This window comes from Phyllopteryx taeniolatus, chromosome 18 (genome assembly GCF_024500385.1).
Source record: "Phyllopteryx taeniolatus isolate TA_2022b chromosome 18, UOR_Ptae_1.2, whole genome shotgun sequence".
NCBI lineage: Eukaryota > Metazoa > Chordata > Actinopteri > Syngnathiformes > Syngnathidae > Phyllopteryx > Phyllopteryx taeniolatus.
The window spans coordinates 11,833,861-11,857,668 of record NC_084519.1 but is presented as its reverse complement, the minus strand read 5'-3'; the positions used below and the strand labels follow the sequence as shown (position 1 = coordinate 11,857,668).

The 23,808-nt window shown below is 41.9% G+C and overlaps 3 protein-coding genes across 5 annotated transcripts; 1 reads left to right on the top strand and 2 right to left on the bottom strand.

Annotated features, from left to right (window-relative positions):
* Positions 1 to 458: 458 nt before the first annotated feature.
* Positions 459 to 5,387, bottom strand: LOC133468586 (potassium voltage-gated channel subfamily F member 1-like). 2 transcript variants are annotated; one of them, XM_061754664.1, is made up of 3 exons: positions 5,301 to 5,387; positions 4,524 to 5,211; positions 459 to 3,982 (listed from the first exon to the last, which is right to left on the bottom strand). In XM_061754664.1, exons 2-3 carry the CDS (start codon positions 5,181 to 5,183, stop codon positions 3,203 to 3,205), a joined length of 1,440 nt encoding a protein of 479 aa, XP_061610648.1. In that variant the 5' UTR covers positions 5,184 to 5,211; positions 5,301 to 5,387; the 3' UTR covers positions 459 to 3,202. The 2 variants fall into 2 exon arrangements, with proteins under 2 accessions (XP_061610648.1, XP_061610647.1); XM_061754663.1 differs by having other exon boundaries at positions 4,524 to 5,370.
* Positions 5,388 to 6,369: 982 nt separating this feature from the next.
* Positions 6,370 to 14,240, top strand: pdia6 (protein disulfide isomerase family A, member 6). 2 transcript variants are annotated; one of them, XM_061753513.1, is made up of 13 exons: positions 6,370 to 6,513; positions 6,806 to 6,950; positions 7,775 to 7,832; positions 8,079 to 8,205; positions 8,308 to 8,414; positions 8,487 to 8,617; positions 8,941 to 9,055; positions 10,015 to 10,155; positions 10,447 to 10,531; positions 11,073 to 11,145; positions 11,229 to 11,387; positions 11,478 to 11,574; positions 13,672 to 14,240. In XM_061753513.1, exons 1-13 carry the CDS (start codon positions 6,495 to 6,497, stop codon positions 13,741 to 13,743), a joined length of 1,329 nt encoding a protein of 442 aa, XP_061609497.1. In that variant the 5' UTR covers positions 6,370 to 6,494; the 3' UTR covers positions 13,744 to 14,240. The 2 variants fall into 2 exon arrangements, with proteins under 2 accessions (XP_061609497.1, XP_061609498.1); XM_061753514.1 differs by having other exon boundaries at positions 6,371 to 6,513; positions 8,490 to 8,617.
* hpcal1 (hippocalcin-like 1) lies at positions 13,981 to 21,461 on the bottom strand. Its single transcript, XM_061753516.1, has 4 exons — positions 21,182 to 21,461; positions 16,251 to 16,744; positions 15,454 to 15,559; positions 13,981 to 14,943 (listed from the first exon to the last, which is right to left on the bottom strand). Exons 2-4 carry the CDS (start codon positions 16,626 to 16,628, stop codon positions 14,846 to 14,848), a joined length of 582 nt encoding a protein of 193 aa, XP_061609500.1. The 5' UTR covers positions 16,629 to 16,744; positions 21,182 to 21,461; the 3' UTR covers positions 13,981 to 14,845.
* Positions 21,462 to 23,808: the final 2,347 nt, after the last annotated feature.

The following is a 23,808-nucleotide window of genomic DNA, read 5'->3' as shown; positions in this document are numbered from 1 at the left end:
GAGTGTGACTGTAAATAAGCCACCAAGAAAGGCCCAAGAAAGCATGGTGAAATTGTTATTATACTGCAAATGTGTTTCGCAGAGCTTCCACTGTGGAATATGCCTTGCCGTCTGTTCAACCCTTTATCAACAATTTCCAAAATACTTCGGATGAACACACATTAATTCTGGAAAAAGAATGGCCAAGTCACGTTTAAATATTTTTTTTTTTGTACAAAAACAGTGCGGATGGGAAAAAAAAAACAAGAGAGCATTTATATGGGTGGGGTGGGGGGGAATAGTCAAAACCCAAATACGACAAAAACTAGGGTATACAAAGTACTACTATATTTGCATTACTGTGTACCTTCTTGTTGTCATGGCCAAGTGTTGTCTTTAAAAAATATATATATCAAATAGCAATCAGTTAAAATACTGCATACAAACACATAAAGGATGTCATTGTGGTAATCACAATACTGTTTTTAACATCTGGTCTTTATTTTTAGGGTCTCTTACAGGACAAAACAGAACTGATTTATCCATTTTAGTATGACAACACAACACAGACAGAATAGACTGAAACAGTGTTCATCTTTTCTTGTTTTTTTTTTTTAAAGGGATTCATCTCTCACAATTACAATGTGGTCTACTTGTACTGCACATGTTGACAACTCCGACATTATAAAGACTTTGTTACCAGCAGATTAAATACAGCATGTAATTGCTTTCGAGTAGCCCCGCAGCGCATGCATTTACAGCAAGGACAAATATCACAAAAATCAATCATCAACATTTTGACGCCAAGCATTCCTGTATGCAACTAAAGCAAACTAAATCTGCTGTGCTATTTCCAAAATAGTGCTCCGGTGGTGTAGCAAATTTCAATATAACCTTTAAATGCGGCACACATTAGGGCAATATCAAAGTCTTCTTTTTATTTATCCAAAGACCGTATGACACATTATGAATAATTTAACTACCCACATTACTGGAGTCATGTGTACAGCTTAATCTAACTAGGCAAAAAAAAAAAAGACTTTAGTTTAATTTCTGTTTGTTTTTTCTCCAAATATAAAGACTCTATACATTTTTAAACTGACTCTTTTATTGCTCCTTTGAGGCCATTGTTACACACACATGCAACTTTATGAACAAGTCAATTCAGAGATCCTCGAAGGAGGCGGCCAAAGCTGCTGCAACGTTGAAAGCACTCACGGTTACACGTCCTGCAGGCAAAGCGAGCACGTAAACTCCCAGTGTCGGTTTTACTGGGATCGGGGGAAGGGTGGCCGTGGGGGGAAGGCGGGCCACGGCTTTTTAAACATTCTGGCACACTGGATCGAGTTTATATCTGATGCCTCATAGTCACGCCACGGCCGAAAAAGACCGTGAACAGCTGTGAGGTTGTGCTAGACTACACACCGCCCCCGAGGAGGCCTTCAGACTTTTGTTCACACACTGAACACTTTATTAGGTACACTCGTGGAGAAGATGGTGAACTGAAAAAAAAGAATATTCGAAAAATTACCGTTTTCGCCCAGCATTTATACAGTTATCGCCCAAAATGGGAACACACCATTTAAAAAAAAAAAAAAAAAAGGAAATCTTTGTAAAGTGGACAATGATAAATTCATTGTCAGATACAAGACAGGCTGGTTAATGTAACAATGTTGTGGGCCATGTGCATGTTTTCCCCCCCTCCACACCTTCCTCTATGACACAAAAACAAACATAGAAACATTATGATTTATAGAGAGGAACAATAAGGCTCACAAATATAAGGCTTGTTACTATACAGTGGATATAAAAGGACTACACACACCTGTTCAAATGCAAGCGTTTTGTAATATTACACTATGAGACAAAGATCATTTCAAAACGTTTTCCGCCATTAATGTGAACTATAACCTGTACTCAACTTGAAAAAAATATATATATTTTAGAAAGGGGAAGCAACAATAAACAACTGAAATAATGTGGTTGCACAAGTGTGCACACCCTCTTATAACTGGGTATGTTGCCGTGTTCAGAATTAATGCCATGCTTCACTGTATGTATAGTGTTCTTTTTTCAAAAACACTTGAAATCTCCCGAACGCTCGTGGCAAAATGTGTCATGGTTGCATCGCAACAAGGTGGAGGGAATTATGAACAGTTAACAAATATCAGTCAGCGTTCGTGCAAAACTTTCAAGCTTCTGCTATAAAGTTAACAAAAAATGTCAGGAAAAGCCTACAAGAACATCTGAACTTTATTTCGGGTTAATCAGAGGCACTTGAAATGATCCTACCATCAGTGAGGAAAAGATTTATTATTTTTCTTCTCCAATTTAGTTCCACAGGGCATAACTGACGCTAATGGTGGAAAACGTTTCGAAATCATTTTTCTTGGTCTAATTTATTTTTTTTATATCACCAAAAAAAACCTCTCATTTAAACAGGGGTCTGTAGACCTTTTATATCCATTGTACATGCAGCTATTCCGTGACAATTCATTCCAATGTCACAATCCACCTGCCTTGAAGAGAATCACAAAGGCACAGCTCATTGGGTCAGTACTTGAATGCACTTTCAAATCCATTTCAAAGCCTTCAAGACTGCTTCTGAGTGACCCTACCATCATTTTCTTTTTACAATCACGTCGCCATTGTTGTGTTCAAGCAGAGGCACAGTAGAGATTTGATTAGTAATTATGTGGGGTAATATTGTCTATTGTCAAGTATTTAAACTGAACTGTGAGTCCAGTCCGGTTTTAAGCCTTTTTTTTTTTTTTTTTTTTTTTTTTTAACCCTTTAGGGCAAAGTATGACCTGCAGGCCACATAAGGACCACTCTGCTCTTTTAAATGAAATATTTGCTTGATTAATTATGATTAAATTGATTATGAATATGAAAATTAAAGTAATTCTTATTACATACATTTGATTTCACATAGGCAGCACGGTAAAGGAGTGGATGGTGCATCCGCCTCACAGGTCTGAGGTCAGGCGTTTGAATTTACCTCAGTATTTTTAACAGACTTGGCATGCATGGACCCAAGTGTGTTTTCACTTTTTCTATATTTTCCACTGGTTCCAATAAACAGCAATTTTAGAAAAGCTGATCATTTTGTAGCGGTCTCTTAATTTTTTCCAGGCAGTCCCAAGATGGTGGACCCGTTGGGAGAACAACCCCCCTCGGCATTCTCCGCATGCTTTACCATTGTATCCATGTGAGGAACTGTTCAGTGTTTGGTTTCAGCTTTGCTCTCCGAGTTGGCGTTCGTGTTGGGGCCCCGGTTCGTTGCCCATCCCTTGTGGGGGGTCTTCAGGAGTACCACCTGGGTGTCCCCAGCCCCACACACGTGTTCGTGTTGGCCACCGTCCTGGTCGAAGCGCAAGGCCATCAGTTCGATCTCGTGTTTGGCGGCCGTCTCCAGAACCTGCTGCTTATTGTAGAACAGGACAAAATTGTTGATGATGGGATGGATGGGCAAGGCGATGGCGATCACGCCGCACAGGAAGCTGATGGCGGCGTTGCACCGGCCCAAGGTGGTCTTGGGGTACACGTCGCCGTAGCCCACCGTGGTCATGGTGATCACGGCCCACCAGAAGGACTGCGGGATACTGGTGAACAAGGTCTCCGGGTGGTTCTGCTCCATGGTGTAGCCCAGTGCGGAGAATAGGAAGACCCCCACGCCCATGTACATGAGGAGCAGGCCCAGCTCCTTCAGGCTGCTCTTCAGGGCACTCGTGAGGGTCTGGAGTCCCGACGAGTGGCGCGCCAACTTGAAGATGCGAGCGATGCGCATGATGCGTAAGGCCTGCACCGCCTGCTGCACGTTGGCCAGCTCCATCACGCCCGCGCCCAGCGAGGTGAGGAGGAGCACCACGAAGAAGGGCATGATGGCCATGAAGTCCACCACGTTCATGAAGGCCAGCGCGAACTTGACTTTGTTCGGGGACGAGATGAAGCGCAGGACGTACTCGACGGTGAACCAGCCGATGCACACCGTCTCGATGCACTGAAAAAAGTGAAAGTGTTATTCATCTCAAGTGCACTTTTACATGAATTTCATTGAAAACTGGACCGAAGGAAGACGTGAGAAAGGAAAAAAAGGACAATAATGTAATCAGAGGGGAAGGAATTGCAAAAGGAAATTATGTAGCATAAAGCAGTGATTCTTAAACTGTGGTACTACGTGGAAAAAAAACATTGTGGTACAGTTCAGTTGTATTTAACTTTTTTGTACAATACATTTGGATTTAATCTTTAAGAACTGCTGTTTTTAAACTTTTGTTTAGGGACTATTTTGATTTTACTATTATGTGTAGTCTACATATTTTTGAAGATATTTCTAAAAAAAAAAAAGTATTGCCAATCCCAGTTTAAGTTTATTGTCAAGCTAAACAAAACGAGAATCACGTGTGTTTAAAGCAATGGCATGACTTTGTCTTAGTCTGCCAGCTTAATGGTTACAAATATGGCGAAACGCCATAGACGGGCTAACAATTTGTGTGACGGTGTTGTAACTCTTTGAAAAAGATCATTTTTCTCAGCGTGACCTCCAAGGTGGGGTTCTCCATGAGGTTCCCCTCCTCGTCCTCCACCTGCAGGTCCGGTATGGTGCTGACACACATGACCACGGAGGAGACGAGGATGAACACGAAGGAGAGGATGGCGATGATGTGCGCCGGCAAGGAGGACTCGGGCTTCTCCATGAGCCTCCACAGGTACGTCTGGAAGCGCTGCCAGCCGATGGCACTCGGATCTCCTTCCCGGTCCACCAGGATAGTCCTCACCTTCTCGGCGATCTCCTCCAGCTCGTCCTCCACCTCCTGCAAGTTACTCTTGCAGCACTCATCCAAGAAATCCGAGTCAATTTTCCAAAAGTCCATCTCCTTCATGAAGCAGACGGGGCAGATGCCTCGCTTCACGTGGATCTCCCCGTAGTAATAAAGCTCCGTGATGCACTTGAACGCGTCTGGATCCCTGTCGAAATAAAACTCTCCCTTTTCCGGGTCGTAGTCATCGCACAGGGAAGAGATGTCCTCCGCGGGGAGGGCGGGCGCTGAGTTCACCAGTTGGGCCAGGCGGGTGTCCGGGAAGCGATTGAGAACGTCCCGGCAAAACACCTGCTTGAGCCCGCCGATGTTCACCGCGATCTCCGGCTCCTCGCTGGCTCCGGAGCCGCTCCGGCGCCGGCTCCTGTGGGTTCCCCACATTCTGCTGGAGCGGGGTGGTGGGGTGACCCTAAAATATCGTCCAATTCAAATAAAAATCTTTGATACTTTAACAACAACAACAAAAAAAATCAATAAAATTAATTAAGACAGAAATACTTAAGCAGTGGTTGATGTGTCCTTGTTCCACGCGCGAACGTTTGGTGGCTCTGAGTGGACAAAGTTGGATTTTGAAGCGCGCGTAGGGTCAAGGCAGAACTAATCGAACCAGACCAAGTTCCGGTAAGACAGCAAAATAAGAGTTTACTTTTGATTTTGAAGTCTTTCCTGTTTCGACAATCTTGAACTCCCTACATACCATAAGAAATAACGCATAGTGGAATTATTATTATTATTATTACTAACCATTTATTCACCGTTGTGCTATGATGCTATGTATTATTTTTTGCTTTGTTTTTCTCTGCTGTTTGCTGTAAGATCGACATCGGGATCGGATAAATAAAAGTGTTAACTGTAAAAGAGTAGCAGCATTATATGGAATAGAAAAACAGGAGATACAGTGGAAGATTGCACAGTGCTGTGTGGAAAGAAGAAGTTTGTTCTAGTTCGATGGAAGCTAGAATAAGATAAATACTTTATTCACCCTGTGAATTTGTCCATTTTTTTTTACAAATACTTTTAAGCGTTCAAACGTATTTCTATTTTTATTGAACAATGTTATTTATCTGAAGACTCAGAAATAGGGGACAACAAACAAAGTTGGTTCACAGGCTTTAGTTGATTATTTGTCTCCACCTCGAGACTCAAAAAAATAATACACTGTGAACAGAGGCACACAAAGCTTTAAATATACCTAACTGGTATACATCAGTCATTTAACATAACTAAATGAATACAGTCTCAAGGGGATTATCTGTCATATTAACCCCTTTGACTCCCGTAGCATTAACGTTACAATTATACATTTATTGCAAGAAAGCACAATATGTTGTGCATCAGCTCATTTCGGCGCGATTCCTCCGTGTTTTAATTATTACACGACATTCCCTCGTTTGTTTGTTTGTTTGTTTGTTTTTCGACATCGCCGACGTAAAACAATCACAACTCGTTATGGGTTTTTACTCGTTTTTCTTAAAAACCTTACACGGCGCCTCCCGATTGGTCAGCCAAGCGGAACTGTTCGTGTCAGCCAATCGGCGTTCGTAGGTTGGTTGCGCTGCTCGAGTTCAGCCAATCATCGTGGGCCACGGTGAGTCTCCTCCACTGAGTTTATTCAAGGCAGCTAAAGGCGAGCGGCGGTCGTCTTCGTACTGTTTGCGTGTCAAGGAGGAATCTTTGGAAGCTGCTCAAATCATGAAACCCTTACTTTCTGGTAAGTGGAACCGTACATTAATATAATGAGTTCTTTAAAAATGCCCCGTTTTGGGATTGTTGGGTTAGGCAGTTGTGGAGTCTGGCTTGTTTGGCTAGCTTGAATAACACAATAATCAAAGGTTTACAGGCCTCTTTAATTTTAAATTTAAACCTGCGTTAAAGCTCTCCCACATTAAGTAGAATGATGTGCTAATGCAGGATAAATCGTGTTTCAAAACGGCTGCGTTGAGCACAGCTGGCTATCCGTAGATGTGACAGAATAATGACTAAGGAGTGAGTCTTTTGTGCAGGAGTGTTGCTGGGCTGCTCGCTGCTTGTGGGTGTGCGAGCCTTTTATTCCCCCAGCGACGATGTGGTCGAACTGAACCCGTCCAACTTCAACAGAGAGGTGATCCAGAGCGACAGTCTGTGGCTGATCGAGTTCTACGCTCCCTGGTGAGTGCATTCACACATCTTGGGTGGGCCTAATGCAGCGCTTAGGGGTGTCCCAAAAAACAAATCGACAACCAAATCGTGCTATTGTTATGTTTAAAGCGTCCAGTAATTTATCCATCCATTTTCTGAGCCGCTTCTCCTCACTAGGGTCGCGGGCGTGCTGGAGCCTATCCCAGCTGTCATCGGGCAGGAGGTGGGGTACACCCTGAACTGGTTGCCAGCCAATCGCAGGGCACATAGGAACAAACAACCATTCGCACTCACAGTCATGCTTACGGGCAATTTAGAGTCTCCAATTCATGCATGTTTTTGGGATGTGGGAGGAAACCGGAGTACCCGGAGAAAACCCACGCAGGCACGGGGAGAACATGCAAACTCCACACAGGCGGGGCCGGGGATTGAACCCGGGTCCTCAGAACTGTGAGGTTGACGCTCTAACCAGTCGGCCACCGTGCCGCCGCGGCCAGTAATTGTAATAGTTAATTTAATATTTATTTATTATGTGTAACTGTTGAATAGACTCACAGTTCTTAGGTTTGGAGTTCATATCTGTGTGGAGTTTGCATGTTCTCCCCATGCTCGTGTCGATGTCTGGCTTCCCACATTCTAGAAACATGAATGTTATATTATTTGAGGACTCAAATTTGTCTATAGATGTGAACGTGAGGAGGTATATGTCTATATGTGCCTCGATTGAGTGACCTGTCCAGTATATACCCTGCTTCTCACCCAGAGTCAATTGGGATATGCGCCAGCTCATCTGTGACCCTAATGAGCACGAGTAACTACTGCATGATGTTGACATGCCTTCTCTTCTTCATCAGGTGTGGCCACTGTCAAAAGTTGACGCCAGACTGGAAGAAGGCTGCCACAGCCCTTAAGGTAAACACTACATGAGTGTATATTTATAAAGAACATTTAAAATACCCATTAATTGGAGACTCTAAATTGCCCGTAGGTGTGACTGTGAGTGCGAATGGTTGTTTGTTTGTATGTGCCCTGCGATTGGCTGGCAACCAGTTCAGGGTGTACCCTGCCTCCTGCCTGATGACAGCTGGGATAGGCTCATTGACTAGTGTATGTTGTGGTCAGATGAATGTTGAATGTACTTCCTGTGCTCTCTCTCAGGGTATTGTTAAGGTGGGTGCAGTAGATGCAGACCAACACAAATCTTTGGGAAGCCAGTATGGTGTTTCCGGCTTCCCCACTATCAAGATCTTTGGGAGCAACAAGAACAAACCCGAGCAGTATCAAGGTATTTGTGACAGGCTATATTTGTGCTCTAAACAAAAATAAAAAAAAGATTCTCGTCTTAAGTGGACAAAAAAAAAAAACTGGGGTTTATTTCATCCATCAGGTGGACGCAGTAGCCAGGCCATTGTGGATGGCGCCATGAATGCTCTGCGCGCTCTGGTCAAAGAACGACTCGATGGCAAGTCTGGCAGCTCGGGCTACAGCCAACAGGTACGAGACGAGTCAACGCAGCTTTTCTGGTCGCAAACTATAAAGCCGAGCTGAGTGAGACTTTTCCCCCAGCAGAGCAGCGGCGGTGGCAGTAAAAAGGACGTGGTGGAGCTCACCGACGACAACTTTGACAAGATGGTGCTGCAGAGCGACGACGTGTGGTTGGTGGAGTTCTTCGCCCCCTGGTGTGGACACTGCAAGAAGTGAGTTTGACCCTTTTGCTAAGCTTGGACAGTGGAACCTGTCCAGATGGCACAGATTGGAAATTCTACCAACATTTGAAGGAAAAATAGCTCTTATGAATTGTCACTTCAATCAAGTGAAGGTAGTGATTGATTGTTTTTTAGGGTTTACATTGCTTAATGCTTGTGACAGTTCGTGTCTCATTCATCTTTACTTAAGTTTGACAATCATGCCAACCTGTGTTCTAAAATGGATCGTTTGATCAAAGGTATCCCACTGTATTTTAAAGTGATTTAATTTAAAAACAAAAAAGTGACGTGATGTTGCCTTTTGCGATCGCCAGCCTGGAGCCTGAGTGGGCAGCTGCCGCTTCAGCTGTCAAGGAGCAGACGAAGGGCAAAGTTCGCCTCGGAGCCATGGACGCAACCGTACATCAGGCCGTGTCCAGCCGCTACGGGGTGAGCATAAAACCATAAATGTCCTGATGTGTAACTCTTTTAACTTTGAGGTGTTCTTTGTGCAGCAAACTAATTGAAACGGAATCATGCTTGTTGCAGCCAAGTAGTCCACTGTTTTAACTCAATTGCTACACACAATATCAATTCCACATAATCAATGAATGGCTTAATGAATAACTATACCTGTCACACACCAACTCTCTAGAGAACTACAGTCTATCAATATTTGGGGTTTCAATTATGGGTCAGTAAATTCTGCGTCGCCAGTTGAACCAAAATGTCGACGCCCTCTCTAAATTCCATCTCTACTCGTTTTGACATTATTGAATGATGTCCCAATTGGAATCGAATGGTTACTCCTTGCACTCTTCAGAAATATCAGTCATATTCCAGTGAATGAAAAATCCAATTTGATTTGAAAAATTATCTATAAAACTTCATTCATATGATACCGTAACAAACAAATGTTTATTTCTCTACTGGAAAACGTTAGTGTAGTTAGGCCTTTCACCGCAAGATGGCACTGCTGATCTTCCAGCGGCTGAATCTAAAAGGAGGCCGCTTTGTTTCTGTTTCTGTGAGTGTGTGACACATTGCGTGCTTATTTGCATTTAATTTAGCAAAGAACAAAAACTAATATGTAACAGTACAGTGAATACGACGAAAACCAAAAGTGTTTTCATACCCGCTACTGATGGCAGAAACTATGCACAGTAATTCGATAGAATATTTATATTTCTATTTTCATTTTTTTTAAGTAAATGTGGCATGGCAACAGTTGCAGTTTGATTCCTTCTGAATCAGAAAATTGTGCTTCAGCATTCCTTTTTTTTTTTCTCCTCAGCACACTTGAATGCCAATTCGAGTCGCCGCTGATTCGTGCATAGCCTTAGTTGCTACAAATACAGCCTCGGTCCATCCTAAATTGTAATACAAACATGCATTCTCTCTGTTTGCAGATCAGAGGTTTTCCCACCATTAAGATATTCCGCAAAGGGGAGGAGCCTGAGGACTACCAAGGGGGACGCTTGCGCGGTGACATCATTGAGAGGGCCTTGGATCTGTTCTCTGACAACGCCCCTGCTCCTGAACTACTGGAGGTTAGTCGGTGTGTCAAGTGCTGCATTAGACTTGCAAAAAGGTTTGAATCTTTTGGGTGAAATTTAAGGAGGAACTTAAAATTGCCTATGAACTTTAGAGGGGGAACTTAATTTGAGCGTCTCCAAACCTTTGGCTGCATATGTCGTAAAGGTCAAGTTATAGCTTAGGTTCATGCTGAAATTTAACCTGAAAGCTGACTTTCCCAAACTTCTTGTGAGTAATGTATGTGGACACCAGGCCATGACATCATCTGCAGGAAATGAGAAGGGAAGAAAATGTCTGTCTTACAGATTCTTAATGAAGATGTCCTTAAGACGACTTGTGAGGACAGTCAGCTGTGCATTATTGGCATCCTGCCACACATTTTGGACACAGGTGAGCACACACACACACACAGTGAACAGTAACCCCACCCATTCCCCATTCACGATTCGCCTCACAGCTGCCATGATAATTGTAATAACTCGAATCATTCGACTACAGAAAAAAGTAAAGGCAATATCTCTGTCGCGAAGCTTTTGCAGGGATCATTTTCCCGCACAGACTAATGTTGCTTAAGTCTCACACACCACTCCATATAGACATAAGTTGGTGGCAAGATGGGAGATAAAGTCTGTAAAAGACCAAGGTCCAAAGTTTGGGATCATGTCACGCAAAAAAAGTGCAATGTGAACCACAACAGCACACGACAATTGCCTTATCCTTGATTTCTGATTTCAAAAAGTATCCATAGATATGTTATGTATATGTAGTAATATGATGAGCCAATTAAACATTTACATGGTTTCACAGTCATAAGGGCACGCTGAGGGAAATCGTAATTGCAATGTGGCCCGTTTCCCACCCCTGCTCTCGTCAGTCATCCAGTGCTTCCTTTCTGCTCTTAAGTGAGTGCTTGTACTGTTTATGTGAACAGGTGCCGCTGGTAGAAACAGCTACCTGGACGTGATGATGAAGCTGGCCGACAAGTACAAGAAGAAGATGTGGGGGTAAGAACGAAAGCAGAGCGTCTTTACTTGGATCTAATAAGAGAGGTGATTTAATGACCTTTCTCCCGATCTTCCCTCACCAGCTGGCTTTGGGCCGAGGCTGGCAGTCAGATGGAGCTGGAGGCCTCGCTGGGCATCGGCGGCTTCGGCTACCCCGCCATGGCCGCCATCAACACGCGCAAGATGAAGTTCGCGCTGCTCAGGGGCTCCTTCAGTGACACCGGGATTCACGAGTTCCTCAGGTGAGTTGCAGAAGCTTCCTTCCTTTTTTGGCGGGGGGCATTCCAGGTTAGCAGCAGGAAGCAACAGTTCTCTTTGCTCATCTTTTGCAGGGCGCTTTCTGTTGGACGAGGCTCGACGGCCTCATTGGCAGGTGGTGTAATCCCCAAAATTCACTCCGTTGAACCGTGGGATGGAAAAGATGGACAGGTGAGACTAGGGCTGTGTGACGCATTTGATCATTAATTCTTGCTAAGAAACAGACACGATCCAGCAGTATCCTTTCCACATTGTTTGGACACATTCCACATTGCCATAGAAGGCAATGACGGAGTCGATCGGTAATCGTTGCCAAAGACGTGGTGCCCATTTATAAATTGTAAAAGCAGGAATTTATCGACATAGGAAACTTGCATGCTGCAAATATTTTGCTGATGTCGCCATGTGTCCCCCACTACAACTCCTCATGAGAAAAAAACTCAGAGCTGGACGGGGTGCTTTGTTACTTTTTGACAACAGACATATGGAACAACCGAGCCATGCCGTTTCACGGCTCATTTTGTTAAATTGTAGTTATGTTAAATCGTTTAGATTTTTTGACAAAAGCAAGAACTTAATTTTAACATCTGAAAAGAAAAACATATTTTGTGGAATTTGTTGCAAGTTAATGCTGTATGCGATGCCAGATGACCAGTTGGAGGAAAAACATATTTTGTGGTTATGTTAAATCGTTTAGATTTTTTGACAAAAGCAAGAACTTAATTTTAACATCTGAAAAGAAAAACATATTTTGTGGAATTTGTTGCAAGTTAATGCTGTATGCGATGCCAGATGACCAGTTGGAGGAAAAACATATTTTGTGGTATTTGTTGCAAGTTAATGCTGTATGCGATGCCAAATGTCCAGCTGGTTCCCCAATGTCATGAATCGTACAACCCCAATTCCAATTAAGTTGGGACGTTGTGTTAAACATAAATAAAAACAGAATACAATCATGGACTGGACAAATGGACAAATCATGTTCAACCTATATTTAATTGAATACACTACAAAGACAATATATTTAATGTTCAAACTGATAAACTTTATTGTTTTTAGCAAATAATAATTAACATAGAATTTTATGGCTGTAACACGTTCCATCAAAAGGTTCAGAGAATCTGGAGAAATCACTGCATGTAAGCGGCAAGGGCGAAAACCAACATTGAAATTGCGTGATCTTCGATCCCTCAGGCGGCACTGCATCAAAAACCGACATCAATGTGTAAAGGATATCACCACAAGGGCTCAGGAACACTTCAGAAAACCAATGTCAGTAAATAGAGTTCGGCACTACATCCGTAAGTGCAACTTGAAACTCTACTATGCAAAGCAAAAGCCATTTATCAATACCACCCAGAAACGGCGCCAGCTTCTCTGGGCCCGAGCTCATCTAAGATGGACTGATGCAAAATGAAAAAGTGTTCTGTGGTCCGACGAGTCCACATTTGAAATTGTTTTTGGAAATTGTGGATGTCGTGTCCTCCGGGCCAAAGAGGAAAAGAACCACCCGGACTGTTATGGACGCAAAGTTCAAAAGCCAGCATCTGTGATGGTATGGGGCTGTGTTAGTGCCAATGGCATGGGTATCTTACACATCTGTGAAGGCACCATTCATGCTGAAAGGTACATACAGGTTTTGGAGAAACATATGCTGCCATCCAAGCAATGTCTTTTTCATGGACGCCCCTGCTTATTTCAGCAAGACAATGCCAAACCACATTCTGCACGTGTTACAACAGCGTGGCTTTGTAGTCAAAGAGTGCGGGTACTAGACTGGCCTGCCTGCAGTCCAGACCTGTCTCCCATTGAAAATGTGTGGCGCATCATGAAGTGTAAAATACGACAACGGAGACCCTGGACTGTTGAACAGCTGAAGTTGTACATCAAGCAAGAATGGGAAAGAATACCACCTACAAAGCTTCAACAATTAGTGTCCTTAGTTCACAAATGTTTATTGAATGTTGTTAAAAGAAAAGGTGATGTAACACAGTGGTAAACGTGACCCTGTCCCAGCTTTTTTGGAACGAGTTGCAGCCATAAAATTATAAGTTAATGATTATTTGCTAAAAAAAATAAGTTTATCAGTTTGAACATTAAATATCTTGTCTTTGTAGTGTATTCAATTAAATATAGGTTGAACATGATTTGGAAATCATTGTATTCTGTTTTTATTTATGTTTCACACAATGTCCCAACTTCATTGGAATTGGGGTTGTACTTAATGTATGAATAAATCATAATTGTGTTCTTTTCTCTCCCCACAAGCTTCCTGAGGAGGAGGAATATGACCTCAGTGACGTGGAGCTGGACGATGTCTATGACAAGACTGAGTTATGAGGCTCTTAATGGGGGGAAAAAAACAAAAGGGGCTGGGATTTGATCCAGGCTGGTTTGCTTGGATGTTGTCTGATCCCGTGCGAGCCACCTCCCCTTCTCCTGTGGACAAATGGAAGGCCGGGTCAGTCGCAGTTACTGAAATACTCCAGAGGGGATGCCTGATGTTTCATCTTTGGTGAAGTCACACACACATTGGGGTGGGGCATCACTCAGATAACTGCTGACAATTGTAATCCATCATATTTAAGAGGAGGGAGAAAGCCTTTTATTGTTCATGCGTCTCCTGTTTTTACATGTGGACTCAAAAACACATTGTCTAACCCCTCAATTGGTGGCATTTTTTTTTTTTTTTTTTTTTTTTTTCCTTCCCTCCTGGTTTTCAATCCAGTCGGCGGGTTTAGGATGAAGGGGTGACATCTTGTGTAGATTTTTCATACACAAAACTTTATTTCAATTGTGTGAAAACATTTGTTACAATAATAAAACAGTAAAAACAGCCACTGTCTCTAAAGTCACTATATGATATGATGTGTTATATCACACAGTGCATGCAATACTAAAAGGCATATACATATTTTGTGTAGAAGAGCCACCGAGCATTCCTGAGCAACATTGAAGTGAATCAAATCTTAACATAATGATGTAATTAATTCCCTCTTAACGTAACATAGCTAGTCTTGATAATACTTGCAAGTAAGGAATCCAGTCAATATAAATACATGATATGGCACTTGACTTTGGGAGGACAAGTAAAATCCATTTCAAGACGGGTGGAAAGCTTTTACACGTGACAAAAGTGCAACAATCCACAGAAAAGAAAAAAAAACGCCACAACAATTATGAAAAGCAGGGTTTCCCAAACTAAGGGGCTGGACCCAAAATGGGTCACGGGTCAATTTTTTATTAGGTAACTGATTGTCATAGTAAAAGGGTTTGAAGTAAACATTTTCTGTTTTTGTCGTAATAGCTCTGTCATGGCAGTACATGATGAATTTTAGCAGAGGAACCAAATTTATAATATTGAGTAGAAAGTTTAGGAAACCCTGATGTAAACAATAAGACGCTGTGGAGTCCTGTAGATGTTTGGGAGCGCATTGTTTTCTCAGAACTGACGAGAGGTTCCCTGATCGGACTGCAGCAGTCGGACAATGGACGGGTCGCTCTTGGCACCTTTAATGAACTCCTCCAAGGACAAACGACCTGTCCATCACACAGAACAAAAGCAGTTTGTTAGACCCGAGGCTTGCGTAGCACGTTGGCTAACAGGTGACTCTGGGGGTTTAAAGTCAAGCACTTTTTAGTCTCCCAGGCTAAATCAGTGCCCGTTTGATCATGTGTTCAATATCCTTCATGTCCGGCTTAAGGTCCAATTTAAATACAATTTGATTGAGAGACTGGGTACACCCTGGTCTAGCCACCAGTCAGTAGCAGGGCACATATTACGAAATAAATAATCTTAACATTCAAATTCCACACAGTAAGGCCAGAGCCGAGTGTGGAACCAAAAACCTTAGAACTGTGAGGCAGACGTGCTAATCAGTGAAACCCCTCGTCTACCGCGGCCACACCAACAAATAATATCCAATGTTCTATTTGCAGTTGTGTCAGTCATGGTGCGTTGACTTCCTGAGAGATACAAATGTCGTTGTTTGTATTATTGTTATTGATCTGTTTTTGCAGAAATGGTTGGATAAATGCGTATCGTCTCACCGTCGTTGTCGATGTCCATCTGTCTGAAGATCTTATCCGTGCGTTTCTCTGGTGTGGATTCATCCTCGGGCATCTTCATCACTGAAGACACCATCTTATAAATGGCCTACAAAAACAGGGTTAGTCACACAGTACTTTTCTTTAATGCAGTGAACATCGACTGGAAGTGAGAACCTTATATATTGAATCTGTCTTGTAAACAATCTAAAAGGTCTCTGGCTTGGCTCAGGACCAAAAACAAGAGTAACAAAATGCCCCGATACATTTCTATCAGCAAACCCAACAGGCAAAGCCAATATTGATGTGACACCGCAGGCAGCTCGGCTCACCACATTGTGGGAGTAAATTTAACCACGGAAAGGGCAAGAGAGAGAAGTAATACCAACATTTTATATCTGATGTTTCAGAAAGAGCTTTTATAATAAATTTGAAATACAAGGACTTTTTAAAAGTAAATGTAAACTTAGCTGAAGTCAAAGATTTTGAAAGACAAATGTCACCTCAGCTTTTACACTTCCATTTGTAAGCAGTAATTGCAATCTAGTTGCGTAGCTGCTTTTCCAACCTGTTGCTTTCGAACTACCCAAAAAAATAATCAAGGTACTATGCTCGCCCATAACTGCTCCGGTCACAGGTTAAGACCCAGTCCCCAATTGCCACGGTTTGAATTTCTCGTAAGAGTATTTAGTTCTAAATGTGTGATCTTGCCCCTTTCTGGCCACTGAAAAACCTGTAGAGTTAAAATGTCTTCATAATATCGTCTCGCAGTGGAAAAGGTCTGGGCACCTGGTCCTCACCTGGACTATCTCCAGCATCTCGGCCCGGCTGATGTAGCCATTCCCGTCCAGGTCGTACATACTGAAGGCCCAGCGCAATTTCTGCTCCAGCCCGCCACGCGACGTCACACTCAGGGCGATGATGAACTCCCGGAAATCGATGGTGGTGTCGCCGTTGGTGTCGAATGTGCGGAAGACGTGTTCCGCGAACTTGGAGGCATCTCCGTAGGGAAAAAAGTTAGCGTAGATCTTCTTGAACTCCTCCACGGTCAGGTGACCGGTGGGGCAATCCTTGAGGAAGCCGCGGTACCACTCCTGCAGCTCGTGGTCGGTGAACTCGGTGTTCTCCCGCAAATCATTGAGGACCTCGGGCCGGAGCTTACTGTTCTGTTTTCCCATGATGCAGCGCTACCGGCAGCAGGCTAATAGCTGGTGTTTCTATAATGTCCCTGGAAGCTCTCCACACTCCCACTGCTTTTGTTTTGGACAACTACTCCGTTGTTGAGGAGACTCTTCTGCAAGGAACCAACAATTCTCATTAGTATGCATATGCGAAAATAATGATTCATACGTTCAATAAATGGGCGGTGGAGTTCCAGCACTTGGAGAGATGCCGTTTAGATTCTCAGCTACCTTCAAGCAGAAGTGATGCTAAAGTGTCATATTATAATAATAGGCTGGACTCCAGTAAGACCTCGGGCTCTATTTTCATTGATAGCGTATTTGCAGAAATAAACTTATGCCTGCACCCTGTACTCGCCAGCGGTTATCACAAGCTCATTCTGTAGACCCGCCTACATTGTCTGCTGCCACATCATGGCCAGAACAGTGTCAAAGCTCCACTCACGTACAGATCACTGCAATTACGCACCGTCCCCTTCCGCACATAGAACGGTGCCATGTCTCCATCGAGACTGTCAGTTGTGCCACATTTAAAGGGAATGAGAGGAGCCGCTTTGATTGGTAGTGACTGAAGTTGACTGTAAACATTCCCGCAGTGATGCAGAAACTCCCACTGTAGCCCGACCACTCTCTTATCCGCTGGCCTACGAAATTACCAACACCGGTCTAACCCACCCTTGGAGCACAGTTGCGCAGGATTTATGCCGTTCACGTAAATAGGGCCCCTTGTGTTAAAAGGATTAACAGCCGTATGTAGTGCCTTGGACAAGGCGATGACGCAACCCAAATCTGTTGAAACCCGTTGTAGTTTATCATTAGCATACACTAAAGTAGCAGTCATAGTTATATGATAATGAAGTCATAATTGAAGTAAATATTTAAATGACAAACACTTCTAGACCATAAAAAAACAATTGCAGCCGTTACTAAGCGTTTAGTTACTGTTTGCAACCTCATACCAACCAACTGACCTATGGCCAATTTTGAAATGCATCAATTCTTATTTTAGTCAACTTCCATCAGAACAGCAAGGTCAAACGTTTGTGAGGTCAGACGTCAGGAGCAATAGTTAGTGATCTAAACATCGCAGGTGTGAGTAAGCGTGGCGGAAAAAAAAAAGTATGATCGTCTCTTAGACATCGTATTATTGTATATACGGCATTTATCATTCAGGCATCTGGTTGACCAAATTAGGTCATTTCCTTGGAAAAAGCATGACTGGCATTCATGACTTTTTTTTTCTATGAAAAAAGAAAATGCTGTGAGCCTCTGACTGTCCACAAAAAAAAAAAAACTTGATGCAAAGACCCTCGAGTTTGCCACTGCTAAATCCCAACCCCCTTGTGCTGCACAGTCCACATTTTCCAGTGGCTTCTCTGTCTTGTGTGTGTGTGTGTGTGTGTGTGTGCATGTCCTGTAGGCTGCAATAGAGGCCAGTTTTACTGTAGCTTGTCACAAGCCCACCTCATTTGCTATGTCACTGTGTCAAAAACAGCCGACCCTTCTGCTCTTTTCTTCATCATGGTAAAAAAGATTTTTACCAAAAAAAACAGGGCTGATGAAAAGTGACTTATGCGTGTTTATTGCACGAATATGGATGGGGATGACCAGCCAATAATAACGTGAATGGAACAAATGATGTGAATGATTTTCTTAAGGTAGGGGATCAAATGACAAGTTGGCTCTGTTTACATCCTCATTACCGTATTCCCTTCAAATATGGTTGTCTCTGCTCTAATAGGTGCAGTGTCTTAATAGCAGGATATGTCTTCCGCTTGAATAAACACCACACCCCTAAATAGATACCGTAAATATGGTGGCAGTAATTGCTTTTGCGATGACATCTGATACCAACTTGCGTTTTCAGTACATGGCTTTACCATGCCACATACTGCATGCTAAGCAGGTATGGCGTGTGTAAAGCTGATGTTGGGAGAAGTTCGGCGTAGTGGTACAACAGTAATAGGTTAAAGGACAGGCTGGTAGGGCCAGGGTTTTATATATATATATATATATATATATATATATATATATATTACTTTGTTGTATAATATACAGGGTGTACACAAAAACAATCCCTGATTACAACATGTAGAGTATAGTAATATTCTTTCACAGCTAGTAGCTACAGTTGCATGATTTCTTTCAGTTTTGTGTGTCCTGAAATACACTCAATATGCACCCCACTGGTTACTTGGCACAAATCAATGCGATAGTGAGTCGAGCTCTGCCCAGAATCTCTGCAGTACATGCAGAGTCCTCATGCGTACTGCTTCAGTGATTTTTCTGCTCTGTCAGGGTTGCAGGAATTGGGGGTACGTACCCCAAAGAAAAAGGTCACAGTAAGTTTCGGTGACCTTAAGGGCCACTTGCACAACATCACTCAACAACAGTTAATCACCACCCTCAATAGCTACAGTAGTTGTACTGGCGCAGTGGTTCTCAAGGTGTAGTACGAGTGCCACTCGTGGTACATAGGTTCTCTCTAGTGGTACGCAAAAGAAACACTGGTCTAAATATTTAAACGGTGCACAATGTTACAGTGGCGTACTGTAATATTAAACATATCTTCTAGGAACACAACCTATGACTTGTTTTTTTTTGTGAACACTTAGGCCAAGTACGCTGCTGTATTTCAATGTTGGTCATTACGGTGGTACTTGGAAAGCGAAGTACTTTTCTAGGTGGTACTTGGTGTAAAACGTTTGAGAACCACTGCGCTAGTGTTTTCAGGCTGAAGATAAAGTAAAATGTTAGGGAATCTATGGATGCCGTATTTAAATAAATTTAGCTGTCATAATGTTGTGAAATCTGGAAATATTGCACCTTGTATATTATATGAATGGAGTGTCGTTTATCATTATATATCATTTATTTAAAAAAAAATAATAATAATCCAAAATCAGCTGGACACACATGGATGGGTGGCGTAAAAATTGGATAAATAAATAAATGCTGTATGAGGAAATGTAAAAACTAAAAACATTACAATGTTGAATTGGGAGCTTTCGTTCTTTCGATAAAAAACATTAATCAGATAATTCCTAACACATCCTTAATTAAAACGATTCCTTTTAATGATGTCAGGGGTCACCTATTATTACCGCATGATCGGATGAACATTTTAAAGTATCCTTTCATGCTGTTTAATTGGATGGAAATCAAACAAAACACAAAGCGCTGCACCAAGCTCACAAGGGGAGGACTAAAGATTCATTTTGCTGCTGTGTTCTGCATCTGTGTGTGTGTTGGTAATAAGCACAGCATCAATGCAGTTGTAGACCAATTGGTTTGGGGGAGAAAAAAAAAAAAAAAAAAAAGATAAATGAGCTCTCCCCTTATTTTCCGCTGTGTGCTGTTCTCTGAACTACTGTGGAGAACACGATGCACCGGATCAGGATGAGGTCCCCTGACACACCAGTTGCCAAGGCGACCGAATAGTGGTGCTAATGCTCAAGGAAAGGGAGGCAATGCAACTGTTAATCTGGTGCACTTGCATGACAGATGATGCGGTACTGTTTACACTCTAATGCAATAAACCACACCTTAATGAAAATACATTCAGTTTAGTTTCCATTCTATGCTTCCAACTTTGTACAAACACTCCAGTTCAATTCTGCCTCACAATGACTATTTATGGTTCCGGCCCCCACTTCGATCGCCGTGATGCTAAAACACAAAAGATGAATTACAAATTTGTCAGATATATCTGTGTATCCACCTGTTGCCGAATAAGAGTAATACGATTACTGTTGTAGTTTGGGGGGAGGGTACCGTGAGAGTTTCCCAATGTAAAATATGTGCCTTGGCTCAGAAAAGGTTGGGAACCACGAGGACGAATAGACACTTAAATATCGAAATGTTGTCTGAGTCTCTGTGGCATTTTAAGTCATTTGAATGATGGAATTTAAGGATTCCGCATTTTAAAAAAAATTATAATTAAGGCCCTAATTTGAAGGAAAAATCACATTGAGGACTTTTTAAGGATCCATGGACACCCTGCAGTACTGAACTGTGCTGCTGGATGGAAAAGCTCACGTAGATGCAATGTGTGGGTGGACTAATGCAGTTGTCCATAGTTTATTTCCCCGTGCGTCCATTTTTCACATTTTAACAGTTGGTTAGCGAGCACAATTACACCGAAATCAAATGTGCTGACTCCCTTAAGATTTCCATCAATAATGCGACTACGCTTAGTTTAGTTGCCATTTGTTATTAGTTACTTGAATGGCATTTAATGAGATTTTCCTCACAAATGATGGGGTTTTACAGTAGTGTAATAACGAAAAAATGACATTTTGACATGATTTGGTGATGATGGGATCCAATTAGCACTCATTTTCAACAACAAAAATAATAATTGTACTTAAAAATTCGCACACTGCCTTGACAGAAAGAGCTGTGATGCAGTCTAGTCCTAAATGGGTGTAACCCTCAAAACTATCATCGCGTCTTGAGGGAAAACTGGCACGGCAGCCGAACGCGGACTTTTTACGTCCCAAGAAGTTTGTTATTAAATACAAGAAAGGAAAAGAAAGAATAAAAATTACCTTATTATTTTTGGGGTTTTTCTTTTTTTTTTTTCTTTTTTTTTTTTACAGTAGAAAAGTCCGCTTTAGTCGCTCCACTTTTATGTCGTCTTCAACGGACACCAGCAACTTCAACGTCTTCTGTTGACCAAATCAACACCCACCCCCCCCCAAAAAAAATGAATGCTGGAGATGTTTTAAAGCTGATTTGTTCGGAAAGTTGTTGCGGAGCTGTTGTGTGACAGTTGTTTTGTTTTATCCTGGGCTTCTGGCGATGCTTAAGCTTGAACGGCTGGTGAAAGATGTGGCACGATCCAGCTCGGTTTTCATCCGACTCAACCATAAAACGATAAAGGGGGGGTAGTTGTTATTCATAACCCGAATATGTTCTTTCCCCCTCTCTCCTGGGAAATAAATATACGTTTTATATTATTTGAATTACTATTAAATCCTTCAAGTGAACGTTGCGGGTGCTGAAATGTTTTTTTCTTTCCTGCTGACGGTGTGACGTGTTTGTATGTCGACCCCCCTTACGTGTACGGAATGGTTCATTCCACTCTCTCTTTGCTGCTTCCATCGGAGAAAAAAATCGCAGCGTCCGGTGGAAAATTATCTCCGTAAGACTATTATTAGCTCTCTAAAATACACGTCTGAGAAGAAAATCCTACAAAACCAACACCAAATAAAACAAAAAAAAAGATTTGATGGAAAATACAGTCCTTTTTTTAAGTCTTTATTTTTAAATCCGCTTCACGTCAACTACTAAACAAACAAACGGAAGAAGAAAAAATCCCAAATCCATCACAAATCCTCTTACAGTTTATTTCCGCAAATATTTTAACAGCGAATTGTGTATGGCTTTTTAACCATATGCCGTTACTTGTGCAGCTTACAGACACTTCAGGAAGTGTGGTGGTGTGTATGTCAGCATTTCAGTGCGGGGATATCAATAATTAACCGTGTGTGTGTGTGTGTGTGTGTGTGTGTGTGTGTGTGTGTGTGTGTGTGTGCGTGTGTGTGTGTGTGTGTCTGAAGCCTGACACCTGTTCCCATGAGCACGTAGTGCGTTTATCTCTCTAAGGGGAGTGTATCCAGTACGTGCAGACAAATGGTCATCAGTAAAGTTGAAGTGAAATGAGACAAAAAAATTTTTTAAAGATGATGTATCCCAACCACACCTGGAAGATATCATCAGGTGGGATATCAATCAAGTTCCTTTAATTGGTTCGAAAATGAGCTTTGTTCATCTATCTATGGCAGCGACATGTAGTGACAGACAGAACAATGAAATGTTCTTCCACTAGATGGCACAAGGTACAATTAGTTTTGTGTTTAACTGAAAAGGTCACACTAAATTGGTACATTTGTGAACAATCATCATGATTTCAGTATAGTATATACTTTGTGACATTTTTGGTTTGGTTGTGAGATGTTTCTACTGTAATATACTGTAATATTGTCATTTGCGAGGAAGGCAAGGAGAGATTTGGGAAAGTAGCACAGAAGCAGCACACCGCTGTTAACTTTTTTTTTGGCTTCGTTTGGTTTAAATGATTCAGGAATATTGCACTAGAGGGTGCTAAGAGAAATGTTTCAAATATAGACACTTGCTATGGCTTCAAGCAGTATACAGTAAATGGAGGTTAATATTAGTTTTTTTTTTTCAATAGATGTGAGGATACTTATTATAATGGGAGCACATTCTTGTTTGAGCCAAGACAATTATGACATTATTGTTTTGTCGGTAATGTTGTGTTATTAACACCTTCCAATGTATTTCACAGAAATAATTAGAAGGGGGGGGAAATGTGGTTTTACACATTATGGTTAGAAAACAAGTCGACTTAATGCTCCTCGAGGGGAAATCAAACTGACAACGCGTCACATTTTGTAACTGTGATTGACATAATGATATAGTTGTTACTATGCACAACAAGGTGTAAGGGGGAGAAAAAACAACAACAACATTAAGTTCATCTTTGGACTGTGCACACCATAGCATCGCTTGTTTAAAGAGGTCATGTTGTGTTTAGGTGGAGAACGAAATGCCATACTTAACTGTACACATGGGAAAGGATTAGATTAGGGAAGGGTAAAGTCTTTGCATGCTTGTTGGAAACTTGTGGTATTGTGCCCAAAAAAACAAAAAGAACTTGTTGACCTACTGTCTTTTCTAAAACCAATGGCCCCTGATAGTAAAAAGGTTCCCCACTTCTGAATTTTTACAGTGAGCTGCCAAAAAAAGGGATGCAAGATTTAGCTTTAGTTTATAATTGAGATTTACATTTCTTTTTTTTTTTTTTTTAAACTTTAGTTTGATCAGGTGATATGAAGGGATTCTAGGGTTTGGGCTTTAGTCACATTGATGAGGTTTTATTTTAATGAGTTTGGATGTTTGTACAGTCATGTACAGTACAGCGTGCAAAATAGTTTGTGTGGTTTGGAGGGATGTGAGTAATAGCATCAAACCAAGTTTTAACAGTTTATAATAGGAAAATAGTTGATTTAATTGGATCGTATGTTTTTATTCATCTTTAAAAAAAATAAGAACAAGTCTGACTGAGTTGTTCATTTTGGAAGTGCCTTCCTACACAAAATTGTGGCCAATATACTGGACCCGTACTTGGTATGCAATATGTAAGGACACG